The following is a 20,030-nucleotide window of genomic DNA, read 5'->3' on the forward strand; positions in this document are numbered from 1 at the left end:
AGACGATGGTACCCAGAGGATTAATCCTAGTAAAATTACTGACATTTCCTCTGCTGCCACCTGCAGGTCAACAATTATGGTTAATTCTGTGAATTCTCTCAGCATCTACCAGACAGAGTGGAACAATATCATTTATGGTTCCTCAGACTGGAAATTAGGATTTCAGAGTTATAACAAGGCAGCAGCTGGATAACAAAATGACCATCTGTGTTTCCAGTAATGACCTTTGGTGTACATTCACTCATTCTTGAGAACAGGTCGACTTCCTGGTGATAAAAGTTTTTATTTAATGTAGACATCAACTCCGTCAGATGAAAAAACTGTTAGAGTTGACGTCTTATGGAGCTGTGAAAATTTCTTTCATTTCACAGCACAGTCGTAATTAGTAGTTCTCTTAATGCTAATCAAAATACATGTTTTAAAACCATAATTCTTATTTAGCTTTGATTTAGAGGGGCTACAGAGCCGACGTGTTATGGTTGAGACACAACTGATAGCAATATTATTTAATGGATACATAAAAAAAATAGAAAGTTTACCAGTGATCAAGTAGTATTCCTTTCTTTTTTTTAACCTTCAGTGCATCCTTTAAAAAAACCTTCATTTACTCCAATTTTTTGGCCTTTATGATTAATATGAATATATAAAAGTATCAAAAAAAGACTGCAGCATTTGTAGCACAGGAGCTCTAGAACAAGGAAAAGCCTCTCACTGAAACTGATGACAGGTGAGAAAATAGTGCCATCTTGTGAAAAACAAAATAAATTACAATTTTCACAGCACAAGTGCAGGGAATGGTCTGTTGGCAGGGAGGTCAAAAAATGTGGTTTTAATGGAAGTCAGTGGTCCACAATCATTGGTCAGAAAACATTCTCGCCAAGAATGATGCAATATGCACGAGGACAGCCCATATAGTCTTACAATGAAAATCCAACTGGCACAAAAATGAGTCCAAGCTGCAGGCTACACTGTTCTTCCTCTTTTTTGCATTCACTTCCCATTTAGCTTTGACTTTGGTCTGAGCCAGCTTCTAAGAATAATGCCTTTTTTTCTCCGCTGAGCAGAACCACGAGCACCATCAGGTTGTTGTGGATGAACATCAGTCACTGTGAGCTGGGATGCATTTCAATGTTAGCAGGCTGGAACCCTGAAATACAAGTGATGGATCATTATAACAGAATTCAAACAAGAATACAAAAAAAATCTGTGAAATAAATCTCTACCACTAGAAATGTAAAAAAAAATGTGTTTGAGTCTACATTTAGTTTCTCACCATTATTTTTCCGTCTGTAGATGAAGAATCCAGTGACGCAGATGGCTGCCAGAAACAGTACTGCACCGCCTCTGATCATTAAAATATCGACATGGGAAAGTGAACCTGGAATTGAAACAACACGCTTACACTTTTCAAGAAAGAAGGTGTTTCCGTGGGTGAGAGCTCGGAGGTGGATTCTAGTGCTATTTACATCTAGATTGTTTTGGAGTGAGTGACTGTGTTTTGGAGATATCGGTAGATTCTACTGCAGAAAGAAAGTAGTTCCTCCAGGAAAAGGTTCACCACAAGGTCTGTGGATTCTCTTGAGTAACCGCAGTATGATTTTTGGAAAGAGACACTGGTTTGGAGTTTTTCAAATGTATTTTTTGGTGTTTTGAGCACCACAAACCAAGTTCCACTTAGACCAGTATCTCCAAAAGTCTGCCAGTCACACAAAAACAGTCTAGATGGATAAAAAAAAAAAAATGCACTTTTGATTCTGGAGTGAACTGTCCCTTTAAAGAATAGGCTCGGATTTGTATTGCTTTTCGTTCCTAGAACCAGCAACTGTCCAATCATAGATTAGCAATCACAACAAGGGTACCTGGTGATGATCAGTGTTTCATGTGTTTGTATGGTGGGTTGTATTTTTTTTTTTTTTTTTTTGGTCGTCTTTCAAAAAAGTAAATATATAATAGAAAGCCCCGCAGTTCAAATATACATGACTTCTAACATGTCGTACGATCACAGACATCAATCTCACATCATTTTGAGCCAATTGACCGTTTGATTGATTTGATTGCCCTCACCTGTGTCTTGGTATCCCCCCCCCTTTAGAGTATTTAATCCTGTGTCTTTCCTTTCTAGGTTGCTACTTTGTCCTTGTTGGTTTGTCTGAAGTCCCACTGTCATTTTGTAGATTATTGCTTTGTGTTTGTTTCTTTTGCATTATTATTTTTCCTGGACTTTGATTTTTGTGTCTCACCTATTTTGGTTCCTTTTGTTTCACCTGTTGCCAGCTCTGTAAGTTTTTGTGTTTGTCTGTCCAGGTTCTGCCCCACCTTCCCCCTTGCAGGCTGCAGTGATTGGCAGCAGGTACAGTCACTCTGCAATCAGGGCCTGGTGCTTAAAAGCCTGGAGAGTGCAGCCAACCAGGGCCAATGGGCCACTCGGCAGACTGAGGTCTGCAAGTCTGCAGTCTAGATGTCATCCCCTAGCCCAGCTTGGGGGTCGTACCACTTTCTTATTATACTTTTGAACCCATTCCCCCACCCCCAAACTCTTACAGGTCCCCCCAGTGTTCACGCCAAATGCTAAAGGGTTTCAACCTAACAAGGCCACTGTGAACCAGCAAAAAGAGCCAGTCTCAATACCACCCCTTGGCCCTACCTCTCCATTTTACAAATGGCTGTGAAAGTTAGTGTGTCCCATTTCTTTCTTGGATTGCCGGGGAGTGGACATCAAACCCTTCAAACGGACATCAAAACGAATGTTTTCAGATGCAGGCTCCAAACGAGATAAAAATGCCCTGGATGCATTGTGAACTGCGGCAGAGATATGCATCATGGCAACCATTGCAGGTCCCGTATATAAAGTTTGAATTTTTTCCAGCAGCATAGTTTTCACACTTCCCCACTAATGTTATGACGTTATCAGTGCTGGGCAGAAATTTGTTATGTGCAGGAATAACGTTATACTGAAATAGCTGACTGCTATGTCAACAGATTAATCTGGCATGTCATGTTTTCTCCTGCAAAACAATCAGGAGCAGTTCACCAAGAAGAAATGTGCTGCTAAACAGGTGTGGAACTGAGTGACCTGATGGTGTTATCGTTATTTTTTATAACAGTTTCTTTACTCCTTTATGAAAAACTTAAGATCACTAGAGCTTGTTTGTTTATTGTAATTTTCTTACATTTTATAAAGCAAACAATGTACAGCCTCGTTGAGTAGATGGACAATAAGTGGCGTCCCGTTTCCTAAGTAAAGATTTCAATTCTACCCCTTGTGGCTCCATTTGAAGGGATACTACAAGGCAGAGAGCACTCCAAAGCGACGCATAGGGCCAAGGGAGGGGAATTGGGATTGACCCTGAATGTGCCTTCCCCACCTCGATCACTTCTGATCTCAATCTTACCCCGGTTGGTCCTGATCACAGTACTTGTTGATTCCAGGCTGAATTGTTGGACTAAACCTAAAATACCCAACAGACAACAGACAGCCCCACTCAGCACCATTTAATCTGTCTAATTCTTACCTTGATTGGTCCTGATCACGTCTTTGTCCAGTCTGGTGACGATGTCGTCCTTCACACCAGAGAGCTGAAACACACAGTCGTACCTCCTCCAGTCTTCAGGTGTGACTGATGAAAGGTTCAGGTCAACACTCATCTGGAAGGTTCCATCATGGTTGTGGAGGATCTCTCTGTGGTCCACGTCCTCATGAATCTCCTCTCCATCTTTCCTCCAGAACAGTAAGGATCTGTCAGGGTAGAAACCTGTAGCGTGGCAGCTGACTGGAGAGGAGGGAGTCTTCTGGAGGAGAGACACTGAGGGACGCTCTGCAGTGTAAAGAGAAAAATAAAGAGATTTATGTACATTAACATTATAATTCCTGATTGATGGGATTTATTTTAAATGCCTTAGTTACACATGCACTGTATGCAATACAAACAAAACTCACTGAAGTGTAACTGAGAAAAGAAGAGAGGGACAGATGGGGAAAAAGAGTAATTGTACCTAATGTGAAAACACCCAAGAGACAGAGGAAAAAAACTGAGATGAAAAGAAATGCAGCAGAAAGAAGGAGAAAGAAAATGAAGGCAAAAGAGTGGTGAAAAGATAGTTAGCATATTCTATAAAATCTAAATAAAAACCGAATACAGTGATTTGCCAATTGTTTTTCTCAAGACATGATATTTAATATCACATGGACAAACTTTATTTATTTATTTATTTATTTTTTGTAAATATGATCAAAATGTGTGGAACACTCAGGAAACGCCTGCTTGGGACACAACAGGTAAACAGGTTGATTGGTAACAAGTGACAGCATCATGATTGGATATTAAAGGGGCGTCCTCACAAGCAGTGTTGGACAAGTTACTGAAAATAAGTTAGAGCTACTAGTTACTGCCCTCAAAAAATAAGTAACTTACTACCTTAGCTACTGCAAGATAAATGTAACTCGGAACGGGGAAAAGTAACTTTTGCGTTACTTATTTTTGCTTCAGTGCTCTTATTAATTTAATGTTCTGGTTTCAGATGTTTTGTTCATTAAGGTTTTGTCAACCTCTTTCCATATGGATGTTAACACTGGATGCTTAAAAAAAAAAAAGGTGTTTATAATTAGTTTTTTGTTCTCCGCATGCTTCCTTTCCCTTCTAGGAGATAACATTTACCATATTTGCAGGGTGTACATTTTACACAACATGTCAACTTCAGAATTGGGGTTGTACTTACAACTACTCAAACTGTGTAAATTAAATTGAGTTAAATTAAGTTATTTTTTAGGTACTCGTAGTTTAGTTTGTAATTTTACTTGTATGAAAGTATGCATTATACTATGTAATATACTTGTTACTTTTGAAATCATATTTTCTTTCCTATAAAACAAAAACGCTGCAGCAGTCTCATGTTCACATGATGACTAAACAGAGCAGATCAGCAGCTGAAGATTTAGAGAAACAGGAACCACTTTTTTATGCTTTCGATAATGCTTTAAACAATGCATCAAAAGTAACTAATATTCTGAGTAGTTTTTGAGGAGAATACTTAGCACCAGTAGTTTTACTCGTAGTTGAGTAATATTTGAGTAACAACATTGACAGCAGCTCTTCTTACTCTTTCCATCACTGCTGATAAATGTGTGGGAAACAGAATGACAGAGAAAATGGGATAAAGTGAGAGAGAAGCAGAGAAATGAAGAGAAGAAGAAATGTGTGTAAACTGAAATATGAAGGTTGTTGTGTCCATTAAACTACATCAGGTCATGTGATTCTACCTGTTCTCAGCAGAGAGCTCCTCCCATACTGCACATACTTCTTCAGCCACTCGGGACAAACCTGGGTGAGGTAATGTTTTGTCTGTATTGTAAAAGCTCTGTCATTATCCCACTTGTGTTTGGTGATGACAGCCTGTTGGTTTGGAGCGATCCACGTCTCTGTCTTGAGGTCAAATATGATGAAGTCTTCTCCATCATAACCAAACTGATCATAACTATTAACCTCATCAGTCTCATCGTCCCACTCACAGCTGTACATGTTCTGGAAAATGTGGACACCTGAGAGACAGAGACAGGGACTGCATTAAACCTGACTGAGATCACAACACAGTCATCTGTCATCAGTGGAAATCTTTATCATAGAGACACAGACGCCAAAACAGAGGATCTACACCTGCTGCTGTTACTGAATCGATGGAAGAAGCCTGCAGCCAATCATCATCATCATCACCATTATAAAATATAAAGACAGATGAAACCTGGTATGGATATGAACATTAGACCCACTGAGACCCTGCAGACGCTGGATCAGTCCAATAAAATCCTTCTTCTGAGAAACTACAGACTAAACTGTCCTGAAGCAGCTCTGTAAGCAGATTTTATTTAAATATCTGTACTGTGTACACATTTATACTTCTGACAAATCTTGTTATTGCTAAAGATTTTCATGTGATCCGTTTTTCTTTTTTCTGGTGTGGCAGCAACATGCTTTCATATAAACTGTGACAAAGGTAAAGGGTTTACATGGTTCACAGGAAGGTAGGAAGGCCTCTGAGCAGAATTTTGCTGAGGGCCCCAGGGAGGTCAGGACCAGCTCTGATCAGCATCTCTACATGTCAGTGTCACACCTGTCAGGTAGATGGATTATCTTGGTAAAGGAGAAGTGCTCACTAACTCTGATTAGGGGAGAAATAAATCTTTTGTCTTCATAGAAGAAGTCTGAGATATTTTACTTCATCACATGGAAAATAGGAGCAGAAACAAAAAATGTTGCATGAATATTTCTGTTGAGTTAAACAACATTTTATCAGTAGAATCTGAAACATAAACAGACCTCCAGTTTGGTTGAAGCGCTGCTTTGCAATTTCGATGTTGGTTTTGAAGACCTGCTGTTGTTTCAGAGCCACATCAACGTTCCTCTCAAAGTACTGTGGATCATCTGCTGCGACTTCTCTCATCCAGTCCTGTTTCAGTTCTGCTCTCCTGATGTTGCTGTCATAGTAAAACATCTGGACGTCGTGAACCAACCCCACGATCACAAACTCTGGGAAGTTTGGGACTTGAGAGGACGCAGTGTAGAAATACGTCAAAGAGTGAATCACTGTAAGAAAAAGTTCACGTCACAGTTTCAGTTTTTTCGCTGAACAATCTTATTTTCCTGCACACAGTAAACTCAAGACATCCTACAAATCTCTGTTGTGCAGTCAATAAATACAAAACTACATTTTTAAAAGTTGTTCCAAACTTTTTGCTGGAATAATATTATAATTATTACAGATTTTCACATATATTCCTGTTGGTTTTGTCTCAAAAAATAAGGATTTATTCTGAAATAAAACGCAACAAACATTTAGGACATGATCTGACGGAGAGCAGATTGTGTTTTTTTTAATACATATTTCTCATGCTGGGTATGTCAGCATGAAGTGAACTGTTTAGTTTCCAGTTAGTGAAATCATTTATTCTTCAGGATCTTCATCAGTTTGAAATCTGAATAAATATACTAACATACTGCACGTCATTCTAATTTTATTTTCTATATTCATCGTTTCATTTTATTACCTCCCTGATGTCTGTCTGTTTTATACCACAAACTGTGATCAATGACAACTTTGTTTCTTCTTTCTGAGGTTTCCTGTTACAAATTTAAACTAAGTTTCTTTCAGATAAAACTCACAGAAAACTCACAGCACTTCTTCTTATACAGTTTGGAAGTTATTATTATTATTGTTGTTGTTGTTGCTGTTATATCTTGATTTCTTGACTTATGTGAACTGAATAATTCGTTTTTAATTCCCAATATCTTTAATAACAAATATTTTGTGCAAAAAAAAAAATATTAACGACACAGCTCTGTATTAAAGAAATATCTTTTATGGAGAGAAGACCAGTAATAACATTTTTTACAGACTAATTTAAATTCACTACATATATGTAGCTACTGCATGTACACTCACTCTATTACACAAATGACATATTTTCACTAAAAAGGAAACAAAAAAAACTCACAAATATGAGATAAAATACAAAAATATTAGATAAAAAATCTGAATAATGAGGTAATAATTCTAAATTATGAGATAAAAAGTACGGAATTAGTTAGAATGATGGGTCAAAAAGTCAAATATTTGAGTTAAAAGGTCTGAATTGATCAATTCCCAATGAAAAAATAAGTTTAAAAGTCTAAAATACGAGTTAATAAGTAGTAAGTCGTTCTGCAGCATTACGATCGATCAGACCGTATCGATCTTAATGCTGCTGATTTGATGAAATGATGTCCTAAAAAGATAAGAAAAGCAAAGCAAAACATATTTCAGCCCTGTGCAGAAATAGATGATAAGATATAAATGTAGGATCAATAAACGAGATCAACAGACAGAGAACGTTGAGAAATACATGTTTTTTGTATATTTATATAATCTGTTCTGAAGAAATACTCTCAAATTCATATGTACAGAATATACAGACTGGACTCATTTTTTTCTTTTACAATCAGCTGACTTATAATAAATAAATAATTTTCCCTCACCTGCTGTCGCTCCGTACAGAGCTGCTCCCAGGAGAGACAGAAGAGTCCACGTCTTCATGGTGAACTGTCTCATCTGACGCTCTGACAGACTGAAGACTGAGACACAGATAAAATAAAATACTTCCTCATCAGACATCAAGAGAAAAGTGAGGAGAAAACAGGCGGTGACATCAACGAACATCTGAGCCAATGAGAATTCAGCCCGAGGACCACGTCACATATTAACAGCCGAAATTATGATTGGTGGCTAAAAAGTCATAAATATGAAGTAACACGTGGAAATAATGAGATAAGAAATCGAAATGATCAGCTAAAACGTATAGATAGATAGATAGATAGATAGATAGATAGATAGATAGATAGATAGATTTTGCAACAAGGACCAGCTCACTGTACATTATCCCACTCACACAGCTACATACATTAAAAAACAATAATTTGACACAAAATATTTATTTGAAAATGATTTTATTGATTTAAAAATGACTTCATTGTTCCTCCAGAGTCTATGATCAGAACTGTATCCATAGCAACAGTCTGCTATTCAGAAATAAAGGTGGAAGCGTCTCTCCTCCAGGAGAGAAGCGCTGCACGACTCTGCACTTGGTACAGGAGCTGCAGGCAGGGAAACATCTGTGGCAGCTTCTCTAATTATTAAAGAAAACACTCAGACTGAAACACAACACACAGGAAAGAAATCACCTGGAGCCTGTTCTTAAATCTGAGAAAATAAATGGTTCAGGAGGAGGCAGGTGGACGATTTATGGACACAGACACATTCAGATGAACTCATAAAAAATGGTCATCAAAAAGGGCAAGAAAAGGACAAAGAGGAAATAAAGTCAAGACACATGAGGGAGGACTAAGATGACAAGATAAAACAGGAAATAACTAACAAAATAACTCAAAATAATCCAAACCATGATTATATTCACTATCTATCTCTGTAGATTTCATAGTGCACTTGAAGTTTTGACTTTCTACACTTTCATTCTGCTGTTTTTCTGTTTTTAGTTTTAAAAGGTGCAAGGTGCATAAAAAAACTTTGTAGTGTCTTAAGGTGCAGTATTTCATATAATAAAATGATTTAAAAACAGACCATAAATAATCAAACTGAATAAAATGTAACAGCAGCTATAAAGAGAATATAAAGATACGTTTATGTGAACATTTAAAATTTCTACTTCCAGGAAAAAAAAAGTCAGAACCAGGTGTTCTCTCATGAAGGAATAACAGTTTTGAATCCACAGTAACATCATTGGAGTCCTCTTCTAATCTTCATGAGGAACCTGTCAAGACAGATTAATAAATGAAAAGCTGAATTACTGATGAAGTATTTATTCATATTCATATAGTTCATATTGTTGTTGTTGTTTTGTAGCTGAGTCACCAGTAATGGGAACATACAGGATGACTCTCAGAGGGACGGAGACGTTTGGTTTGTTTCTGATGAGTTGGGAGTAAAAACAAGCTGTTGAAATAATCACATACTCACTGGTAGGAGCTGATTTTCTGTCTGATGATGAAGAATCTGAAGCTAGAAGTAGAAAATGAAGTGAAATGATTTAATTTGAAATGATATAAATATAGGATCAAGGATTTTTATTGTCATTTTCACTGTGCATTTACATACAAAAGAGAACAAAATTTCGTTTCTCAATCAGTGACTGCAGTGCAATAGAAACATTCAATAAAATAGTAAACATCATAATAAAATATAAGCATCATAATAAACTAAATAGGAATAAAATCAGATAAAAACAGTCCATTCTCTCAAAGTGCATTCAGTCTCTTAACTTGACAGGTGACTTGCTGTCAAGGGTGAGTGTGGGTGTGTATGTGGGGATGGGGGACAGTCCGTTAATAAGTCTTAGGGCCTGGGGAAAGAAGCTATTCAGCTTCCTGCTAGTCTTGCAGCTGATGCTGCTGTATCTCCTCCCTGATGCCAAAAGGGAGAAGATGTGGTGGGAGGGGTGGAGCGGGTCCATGATGATGGAGGTGGCTCTATTGATGCAGCGCTGCTGGTATAGCTCCATTAGACAGGGGAGTGGGGCACCAATGATTTTACTGGCTGTCTTGACCAGTCTGTTAAGGCGCTTTTTGTCCTTTGCACTGCAGCACCCAAACCATGTGGTGAAGCCATAGGTCAGGATGCTTTCAGCGGTGCCCCTGTAGAAGGTGGTGAGGTATGTGGTGGGGAGGCCTGTTTTCCTGAGTCTGCGGAGGGAGTGGAGCTGCTGCTGAACTTTTTTGAGGACTGATGAGGTGTTAGTGGTTGAAGTGAGGTCCTCATCAATGTGAACCCCCAGATACTTCACACTGCTGACCTTCTTCGCAGCAGTACTGTCGATGAATAGTGGTTCATGATCCTGTTTGCCAGCCCTCCTGAAATCACTAACAACCTCACTGGTCTTGTCCACATTGAGGAAGAGGTTGTGAGAGCTACACCATGAACTCAGCTGTTTCACTTCCTCCCTGTATGCAGACTCGCTGTTGTCCTTAATGAGGCCCACCACCGTCGTGTCATCTGCGAACTTCAGTATGTAGTTGCTGCAGAATCTGGCAGTGCAGTCAGAGGTGAGCAGGCTGAAGAGCAAAGGGCTGAGGACGCAGCCCTGCGGAGAGCCTGTACTCACTGTGATGGTCTTTGATGTGCGGCTGCCCACCCTGACTGTCTGCTGTCGCTGAGTCAAAAAGTTGTAGACCCAGTTGCAGACACCGTTGTCCACTTTTAGCAGCTGCAGCTTTTCCACCAGCTGCTGTGGGATGATGGTGTTGAAGGCACTGCTGAAGTCTAAGAACAGGAGCCTGGCGTAGGTGTTCTTCATCTCAAGATGAGACAGTGTGAGGTGGAGCATGGTGGAAATTGCATCTTCTGTGTATCTATTTGTTCTGTAAGCGAATTGTAGTGGGTCCAGATCAGCAGGGAGGCAGTTTTTAATGTGCTGCATGACCAGGCGTTCAAAACATTTCATCATTATAGGCATGAGGGCTACAGGGCGGAAATCAGAGAGGCCGGCGGGATTTGTTTTTTTCGGGACAGGAATGATGGTGGCACTTTTGAGGCAGGTGGGCACCACAGCCTATCAGAGCGAGATGTTAAAGATGTCTATGAAAACGTGCATGCGCTGTGTTTTTGGCCTCAAAACGTGCGTAGGAGGTGTTCAGTTCATCTGGAAACAAAGGGTCCGAATGACACATCTGCAGGGGGGTGGTTTATAGTTGGTGATGGAATGAAATCCCTGCCACAAGCGACGTGAGTCCTTAGCTTCAGTGAATTGGCTGTTCAGTGTTTGTGCATACTGCCGTTTTGCCCCTTTAATTCCCTGGGCCAGATTGCTTCTTGCGAGTGCATATGCTGCAGAGTCTCCAGCTCTGAATGCCTCGTCTCGCGCTTTGAGCAACAAGTGCACTTCCACCGTCAGCCATGGCTTCTGATTAGCATGCCTCTTGATGGTTCTGACCTCTGTTACATCCTCAGTACACTTATTGATGTAGCTGATGACAGAATCTGTCTTCCCATCATGTGTTGCTGCCTCTCTGAAGATGTCCCAGTGTGTGGTGTCAAAACAGTCCTGTAGTGCTGCTGTTGCTTCCTGTGGCCACATTCTGACCTCCCTAACCACTGGCTTGTCCCGCTTCACTCTGGGTCTGTATGCTGGTATGAGTCTGACAGTTATGCCAAGACTCTGCCACGCTTGCCCCGCTTCCACGTCCTGTCACACCGCTTACGGTGCCTCGCCCTCGGCTGTGCTCCCGGGGTGTGTCTACCTTGGCTCCTGTGGGGAAGGAGGCCGAGTTTGCCCAGTGCACGTAGCAAGCGTTTCTCACAGCCACAGACTCTGTTATTAATGTCCAGCAGAAGCTGATACTCGTACCGTCGCACAGACACACTCTTTCCTTCCACACATTGTTTAATCACACCATTCGCTCCACTAACACTCGAAAGCACTGTATTTCCACTGAGAGAGGCCGCCGCAATCATAGGCTGCACCGCCATATTGGATCTGTCCACCATTACCATTACCAAATATATATGAGAGGACAGGACTGGATGTGAATGATTGGTTACTAATGCTCACAGGAAAATAATACTAGTCACATTAAAGTCTTAAAACAATAAAATAAATATATTTTATTTTTCATAAGATCAAACTTACTGTTTGCGCGTCTGAATCCTGAAACACAGATGAGAGATTACAGTATGAGTGAAATCAGAATTTATGAAAGGACAGAAAGAAAACATGTTTTGTTCCTCTAACTCAGTATATATAGAACATCTGTTGACCTTGTGAATATATGTTCTTTTAATATTTCTTTTTTACAGCTTTTATACATTGATACATTGATTACAGTTTTTAGACAGTTATGAGTGTGCTATTCAATATCTACAATGTTGCATTAAAGAATAATCATGCTAAGTAGGGCAAAGTGTAGTAGTTGCAGGCAATTTGCAGAAAGTCACATACACCGAGCAGAATGACAGGATGTAAGTACAAAATGTACTGCTTTAACAGGTAAAAATAGAAATTGTGTTAAAACCACATGAGAACAATATGACTGTCATTTAGGGGTCAGACGTAGGTGAAAGGATACCAGACAGGAGCTGTTTGTGCATATGTTTCCAACTTGACTTCCACGAAACAGGGCGCCAATACAGCTGAACGAGGCGCGTGCACACTGTTGCTGAGAAGAAGTAACCAATAAACACACTCCACCAGCGGGCCAACAGCCAATCGGAAGAGAGATCTACCTACATTCTCTAGTTTGACTCTGTATAGTATAAAACAACTGGGTCAGGATAGAATAGGCAGTCAGACTTCGTGAACTGACAAATACTCTGTTGCTGTCAGGGAATAGAAGATCTCGACCCAGAGCTCTGTATACTGAACTTTGATTGCTGGAATAAATACTGATTGAAACCGGATATCTTCTCCTATTGCTTCATTAACCAACACGCAGAACTCGCTCACACATATGATGATTTTAATGGACTAGAATGAGCAGGAGTTCAACAACCTCTACTGTGTTATCATGTCAGTGAAGTTACTGAACATCAGCCAGCTCACACTTTGATTTTTAAAACTTTGTTTCCTTTCAGGACAAATATATTTTTTGACATATTATCATTGAGTTGAAGCTGCAGGTTAAATCCAACAGTGGAGTAAAAATGTCTTCACTCACCTTTATTGTTCCTTCTCCAGATGAAAAGTCCAATGGTGCAGAGTGTCAGCAGCAGCAGTCCTACAACAACTCCAACAACAGCACCAACAGGAGACTCTGAAGGAGGAACTGGAACCAAAACACAACATTCACACTTTGTCTCCACCACTGGAAGGAGATGAAGATGTTTGCTTTACAGCAGTGGTTCACAAACGCTGTGCAAAGGCTCACTGGTGCACCGTCAGACTTTGTGACCATACATAATGTCCTTGTGTGTTTCTTGGACACAAAACAAAAAGTGATACCAGTCTTACCCCAGTTGGTCCTGATCACGTCTTTGTCCAGTCTGGTGACGATGTCGTCCTTCACACCAGAGAGCTGAAACACACAGTCGTACCTCCTCCAGTCTTCAGGTGTGACTGATGAAAGGTTCAGGTCAACACTCATCTGGAAGGTTCCATCATGGTTGGGGAGGATCTCTCTGCGGTCCACGTCCTCATGAATCTCCTCTCCATCTTTCCTCCAGAACAGTGAGGATCTGTCAGGGTAGAAACCTGTAGCGTGGCAGCTGACTGGAGAGGAGGGAGTCTTCTGGAGGAGAGACACTGAGGGACGCTCTGCAGAGACACACAGAGAGAGATAGTTTTAGACAGTTTTTCTTTCCAATGAAAAGAAAGTAGTTTCTACATTAAACTGTTCACAACAAAGTCTGTGGATTATGTTGAGTAACTGGGTCATGATTTCTGGAAAGAGATACTGGTTTTGATTTTTGGCTCTTTGAGCACCACAAGTGTGTACATTGGAGAGAAGACAGACGATATCTCTGAAACTCACACAATCAGAATCTAGATGGATCAATAACACTAGAGGCCAGGGGAAAAATATGTATATTTGATTTTGGGGTGAACTGTCCTTTAACTCATGCTAACTGTGCTCTGACTATCACAGTCTCAGCTTTGATGGAACATAATGTCAGAGCACCCAAAAATATCAGTCACTACTGATTGGTTCAGCCTAAATCAAATCTTGCCACCACAGAAAACAGCTGAAAAGAAGGTCATGTCAGACTGATTGGAGTGATGATACAATGACAGTTCAGTCTGAGCAGCTTATATGAACATTGTTGTGTCATGAAACAACATCAGGTCATGTGACTCTACCTGTTCTCTGCAGAGAGCTGTTGCCAAAGTCCAAATACTTCTTCAGCCACTCAGGTAAAACCAGAGTGAGGTCATTCTTATTGCGGTTTACTCTGGCTTTGTCAGTATCCCATATCTGTTTGATTTGTTCAGCCTGTGGTTTCAGAGCGGTCCATGTCAATGTCTTCAGGTCAAATGATATGAAGTCTTCTCCATCATAACCATATTGATTAAAACCATTAACCTTTTCAGTCTCATCATCCCACTGGCAGCCAGTCATCCTCTGTAAGATGTGGACACCTGAGAGAGAGAGAGAGAGAGAGAGAGAGAGAGAGAGAGAGAGAGAGAGAGAGAGAGAGAGAGAGAGAGAGAGAGAGAGAGAATCAATGATGTACAGATGAAATCTTCAGTAGAAAGAAGATCATAAAAATGAAACATTTTGTGATGTTCTGCTTTTCTCACAGTCTTGTGTTGTACTCATGATTCAAGAGCAGATAATGACTGCATTTTTTCTGTCTGTGAGTGATGAAACAATTTATATTTCAGTTTTAAAGTTGCAATGGTTTGTCCTGACTGTCTTGTTTAGGGCTTTGAAGCTTCAGAAGTAATTTATCAAAGGGAGGAGGGGTGGAGGCTTGTGAAACAGTGATGGTGGTCTGAGAGTCAACAGAAGCAGCAGGGAGAACAAGTCATGATGCAGGTGCCTCGTCCTCCTCTCTCTGTTTTGTCAGCCTGCATCCTGCTGAAGCTGAAGTTGCTGCAGCAGATCAAGTACAACCCCAATTCTAAAAAAGTTGTGACGTGTAAAATTTAAATAAAACCAGAATAAAAATTTTATGTAATAGTTTTGACTAGTATTCAATTGAATTGAAGTCCAAAGACAAGATATTTAATGTTTCAAACTGAGGAACATTTGATGCCTGCAACATGTTTTAAAAGAAGTTGTGACAAGAGCAACACAAAACTGGAAAAACTGTAAAATGCTCAAAAAACACCTGATTGGATCATTCTACAGGTAAACAGGTGAACTGCTAACAGGTGACAGTATCATTAAAAGAGCGTCCTCGAAAGGCTCATTCATTCACAAGCATGGATGAGGAGAGATTCACCACTTTGTGAAAAACTCTGTGGACAAATTGTCTTATAATATTTGTGGATGTGCTAAAATAAATTTGTCAACATGTGGACCATTTTTTGTCTTCAGTGCTGGTGGTGAAGACAGGTAGCTCGTCTGTAGGGAAACTATCATGATTCACTTCCAGTAGCTGCAACAACCTCTGCTGGATAAGATCAGAGATAAGGTCAGGGTGAGGTTGAGATGAGGGGAAACACATCAACAAGAAAACTAAAACATGAGCGGCTGTAGCTGAGTCAGTCTCCTCTCAGTCATGACTAGTTTGTAGCACCAGTTACTGTCATCATGGTGAGAAAACATAAGGGTTCATAAGAAGCCTGGAGTGAACAACTGGGAGGGTGTCGTCAGTCATGGCAGTGTAGGGGCAGGTCTTCCTGCAAGACATATTGAGTGTGTATGTCTAGTGAGTCAGCTCAGTCTCTCCCAGCCAGGTGGCGTTATGACTGATTTACGATGAATATTCTAAATTCAAAATTATATTCAAATTGTAAAAAAGGAGTGAGTGATCTGCTCTTTGAGGAATCTAAAATGCCCCATTTTGAAACTACTTCAGATTGTGGTCAGGTGGTGGCAAAATTGTGGAGCCTCATGATGACAAAGTTGTGAACAAGTCAGACAAACATTGCATGACCAGACCAGGACAACACTGATTTAAAAAGAGATGTTGATGAATGAATACAGACCCTATCTGACACCCAGTGCAAAGCAGATGGAGCCTGTGGTGCAGGTGGATTTTCTATTTTCCACTGGCGCAGTTGTCATTTTCACCACGTCCCTGAGATAGCAAATGAACTTGTGAGGAAAATCATTTATTCCTGTTGCCATAACATCTCTTCCTCGGGGTGCTCATATTTGGTATAGCATGCACCCCACATGCTGAGGTTATCAGCCTCTGCAGCAGCTGCTGGTTTGACTCCTGCCTCCGGCCCCTTTGCAGCATATCATCACCTTTACATCTCCTAACCCAAGACTCAGTCCTCACCATCAACCACCTTCTGCTCTTTTTAATGCAGTTTCTCTTGTGTCTTTATGCAAATGTATTATGATGTGTTTTGATTGGATATTGATATTTAAATGTACCTGTTTTCTTTTCCACATGTAAGCAAAGACTCATGTACTTTCTATTCTATTCTCTTCTCTTCTAGTCCTGCAGTTCTCCATTCAGTCCTGTTGATGGCGCCACTCAACCAGATGTGCCAATTAATGTTGTTCTTGAAGTCCTTGTGTAATTCAGCTCTGTGTGCAGCAAACTTCAGTAAACTTCAGGTAACTTCACTTAGATTTAGATTTATTTTAAATATGCTATTTTTATTATATATATTTTACATGGTTTATTTGGTATATTTCCCACTGGACATTTTGGCTGATGTCTGATTAAATATTCGATTGGTTTGAACCTTTGTGTTTTTTAGAGTGAATATTCTAACATCATTTGTGTCCAGTCTTGACAGCACTACTATGATTCATACCTCCATACTTCCAGACCCCTGCTCAGACCACTCATCTTCAAACTCAGCCTCATTTTGATCTCAACTACACACGTGTGAAGCTTTATGACTGACCTCTTGCACAGTTGAGACACAAAACTGTCCAGTGTCCACAGATATAAACACCTGACAAAATACTCAGAACATCTTCTGTGGTAGTTGGTGTCTCCAGGAACACATTTTGTCATGATGGTGCACACACACATCCAATGTCCACTATCATGGCTGCACAGTCAATATAACATAGAACAGACTTACCTCCACTTTGGTTGAAGAGCTGCTTGAAATCATTAATCCTGGCTTTGAAGAACTCTGGCCGATGAGTAAAACACTCATATTTGTACCGATCCAAATGTTCAGGATCTTCTAATAATTTCTTCATCCAGTCCTGTTTTGGTTCGATTGTCTTTTTGTTGGTGTCACAGTAACCAACCAGAATTTCATCAACCTCTGCAGCTCCTATAAACTCTGGGATGTCTGGGATTCCAGAAGATGCAGTTATGAAAATCACGAAGGAGTGTTTCACTGCAGGACAAACAAAGTTTATACATTCAATATAAATATACACATCATCATCATCACACTCATCATCATCATCACACTCATCATCAGGGCTGTGGTGGTAAAAAAAAAAAATGGATAAACTATAAATTTCTTCAACAGCTGTCTCACATCATTATAAATAAGGAAGATAAAGTAAAAACTTCAGTCACCCAAGACAGGTATCTGAGACTAAAACTGCTCAAAACCAAATTATATATCCTTAAAAATACTAACTAGATAATAATAATAATAATAATAATAATAATAATAATAATAATAATAATAATAATAACTAAATCTAGGTAAAACATATCTAAGAAATAACACAGACCTATAATTTAAAAAAATATGTATATCTTGTGTATAAGCAACATGTTTTTCTGTATTGACAGTTTTCTGTTAGGAAATTGAAATATTTCACTAAATTTTGATGTAAAATCACTTTCAAGTCAAATAATGACCACTGGAATAGTTGTCTAGTCTTCTGCAGAAATAGAAACAGACTTTTGATTTGAGTTCATGCAGAGCCTGAACAGTAACAGTAACACTATTAGATACTACAGCTAGGGTTGGGCAGAATGACAAAATTTTCATATCATGGTTTTTTAAAAAAATCATATCGGTTTCATGGTATTTGACGGTATTTTTTTTTTCATGCAACAGTGTTCTTATCCACATTTTCTTCTAATGAGAAAAGAATTACTGCAGTTGATTGTCGTTAAATAGCCCATTTTGTCAGTCCTCATGATGTCGTGACCCGTCCATGTATTTCAGCAGAGCAGAGAGAGAAGAGGAAGCTTGTGCCAGAAAACATTTTGGAGGAAGAGGCAAGGTGTGGTTGTGTTCTGAACTGTCATATGACGCTCTAAACAACAACAGCTGAATTTGACTCAAACCTTAAAAAATGTTACAAAGTACAGTGAGTAAAACATCGTAAAAAGGAGAGTAAATGCTTTAAAAAAGTGCATAAACTGTGTTTACCCCAGCTACAGCCCTGCTCGCCATAAATATGATGTATTCAGTGTGATTCAGTTAAAACAGTTTTATCAAGTTGAGGTCAAAGAGAAACTAAAACTAAATCAGTGTGTCTCTGAGCTGCAGGAGCAAAATAAAAAGAGCTTAAAGATTTAAACTGTGATCTTACCTGCTGATGAAACAGGACAGAAGAGAAGAAACAAAAATAACTTTTCCATCTTGTTTTGATAAAGACGTGCTGATGAAGAACTGAACTGAATCGGCTGCGTTGTGTTCGATGTCTTTTCTTCACAGAGTCAGATGGGCAGTGTTCCTGTTCTGACAGAGGGGCGTGACGTTTGGATGGGAATGGAGGAGAATAATAGAGAGATGTTGTGATTTACATGAGAAAGACATATTACGTATGAGAACAATTCCACCTAATAACAGAGGTGTAAGCATGGGTGGTATCTGGGTGGGGGGCTTGGGGTTTTATAAGTTGAAGTTGGGGGGCAGTGACCCCGTGAATCTCAGAAAAAAATTCAGGTGAAGCCCAAAGCTTCAAGAACAGTGGATTCATACTTTATCCAAAATACTTCTGGGTGAAACACTGCAGCATATCATGGATTTACCTTTGGCAGTTGAGAGTGAGAGTTTTGCTTTCAAACTCTGGGTGATTATTAACTTTATTCATCTGACTGTATTGATCACTGCAGTGTGCACGATGCAGGGTCAGACGACATGAATCAAGCCTTGGGGAAGAATTTCCATTTCCATCCACATTAGACATTATGTCTGAAGATTCAAAAAATTGAAACCCTCCCAGTGGAATAAACATTTTTTTTATATATATTAAAGACTGTAAATCCAGATCCACTATGGTGCTCTAACAGTGTAATTTAAGGTCTTATGTACATAATGAAAGCATATAAAAACTATTACAAATCAGATTTAATCCAAATTTGAAATCTTGTCATCTATCTTTTTGTTCACTTTCCTGTCTTGCTGCTGCCTGCGTCTACAGCGTCCACACCAGGACATCACTTAGGACTCCTGAGACAGCTGTCAGTCAAACATGAGCTGACACACACACACACACACACACACTGTTAAAATGGACTAAACAGAAAATGAGCTGTTTGTGAATCAGGCTTTCTAATAATTATGAACATTTATTTTCATTCAGATCTTTGTGGACGCTTAATGAGAAACTAAACTTTGTTTGCATTTTGACTATTTGAAGCCAAGTTTTCAGTGGCTTTTAAAAAACCCTCCTGACTCCAGACGTCTTATAACTTTGTGCTTTAACACTCGACCAACTGAGCTTCCAGACCACCAGACACTGAACTGTCTGAAGCTGTGGGACAAGAGTCTGTCCATGATACATTCCTGGTCTGTAAACATTAAAACACCAGTCGATCCAGTTTTTCACTTTTCTAAATCCAGGTTTTGCATAAGTTTTACCGCTCTGTCTCACCACTGTGCTACAGCTGCAAAGTGTCAGAGGACACGTCGTCTCACACCTTCTGGTCTTGTCCTTCACTAACTGGATTCTGGTCCAAAGTATTTGACTGGTACTTGAAGGCCTTTAAAAGGCCCTTCA

The 20,030-nt window shown here is 39.6% G+C and overlaps 1 protein-coding gene across 1 annotated transcript; it reads right to left on the reverse strand.

Moving 5' to 3' along the window:
- Positions 1 to 667: 667 nt before the first annotated feature.
- LOC146322469 (uncharacterized) lies at positions 668 to 18,681 on the reverse strand. The gene is made up of 13 exons (XM_084724993.1): positions 18,618 to 18,681; positions 17,189 to 17,455; positions 14,330 to 14,608; positions 13,484 to 13,786; positions 13,191 to 13,298; positions 12,167 to 12,184; positions 9,502 to 9,543; positions 8,007 to 8,102; positions 6,312 to 6,578; positions 5,258 to 5,536; positions 3,513 to 3,815; positions 1,274 to 1,378; positions 668 to 1,147 (listed from the first exon to the last, which is right to left on the reverse strand). The coding sequence occupies exons 1-13, from the start codon at positions 18,664 to 18,666 to the stop codon at positions 1,104 to 1,106; spliced, it is 2,160 nt and encodes a 719-aa protein (XP_084581119.1). The 5' UTR covers positions 18,667 to 18,681; the 3' UTR covers positions 668 to 1,103.
- Between the last annotated feature and the right edge of the window lie 1,349 nt (positions 18,682 to 20,030).

The sequence above is a fragment of the Lutjanus erythropterus genome, chromosome 8 (genome assembly GCF_056507025.1).
Source record: "Lutjanus erythropterus isolate fLutEry1 chromosome 8, fLutEry1.hap2, whole genome shotgun sequence".
Classification (NCBI taxonomy): domain Eukaryota; kingdom Metazoa; phylum Chordata; class Actinopteri; order Lutjaniformes; family Lutjanidae; genus Lutjanus; species Lutjanus erythropterus.

Excerpts from the sequence above, each read along its gene's own strand:
- LOC146322469 (XM_084724993.1), bottom strand. The coding sequence starts at position 18,666 with ATGGAAAAGTTATTTTTGTTTCTTCTCTTCTGTCCTGTTTCATCAGCA. Across the intron at positions 13,299-13,483 it reads CGTGATCAGGACCAACTGGG|TTCCTCCTTCAGAGTCTCCT; the intron begins GTAAGACTGGTA and ends TTTTGGTTCCAG. Across the intron at positions 6,579-8,006 it reads TCTGTACGGAGCGACAGCAG|TGATTCACTCTTTGACGTAT; the intron begins GTGAGGGAAAAT and ends TTTTTCTTACAG.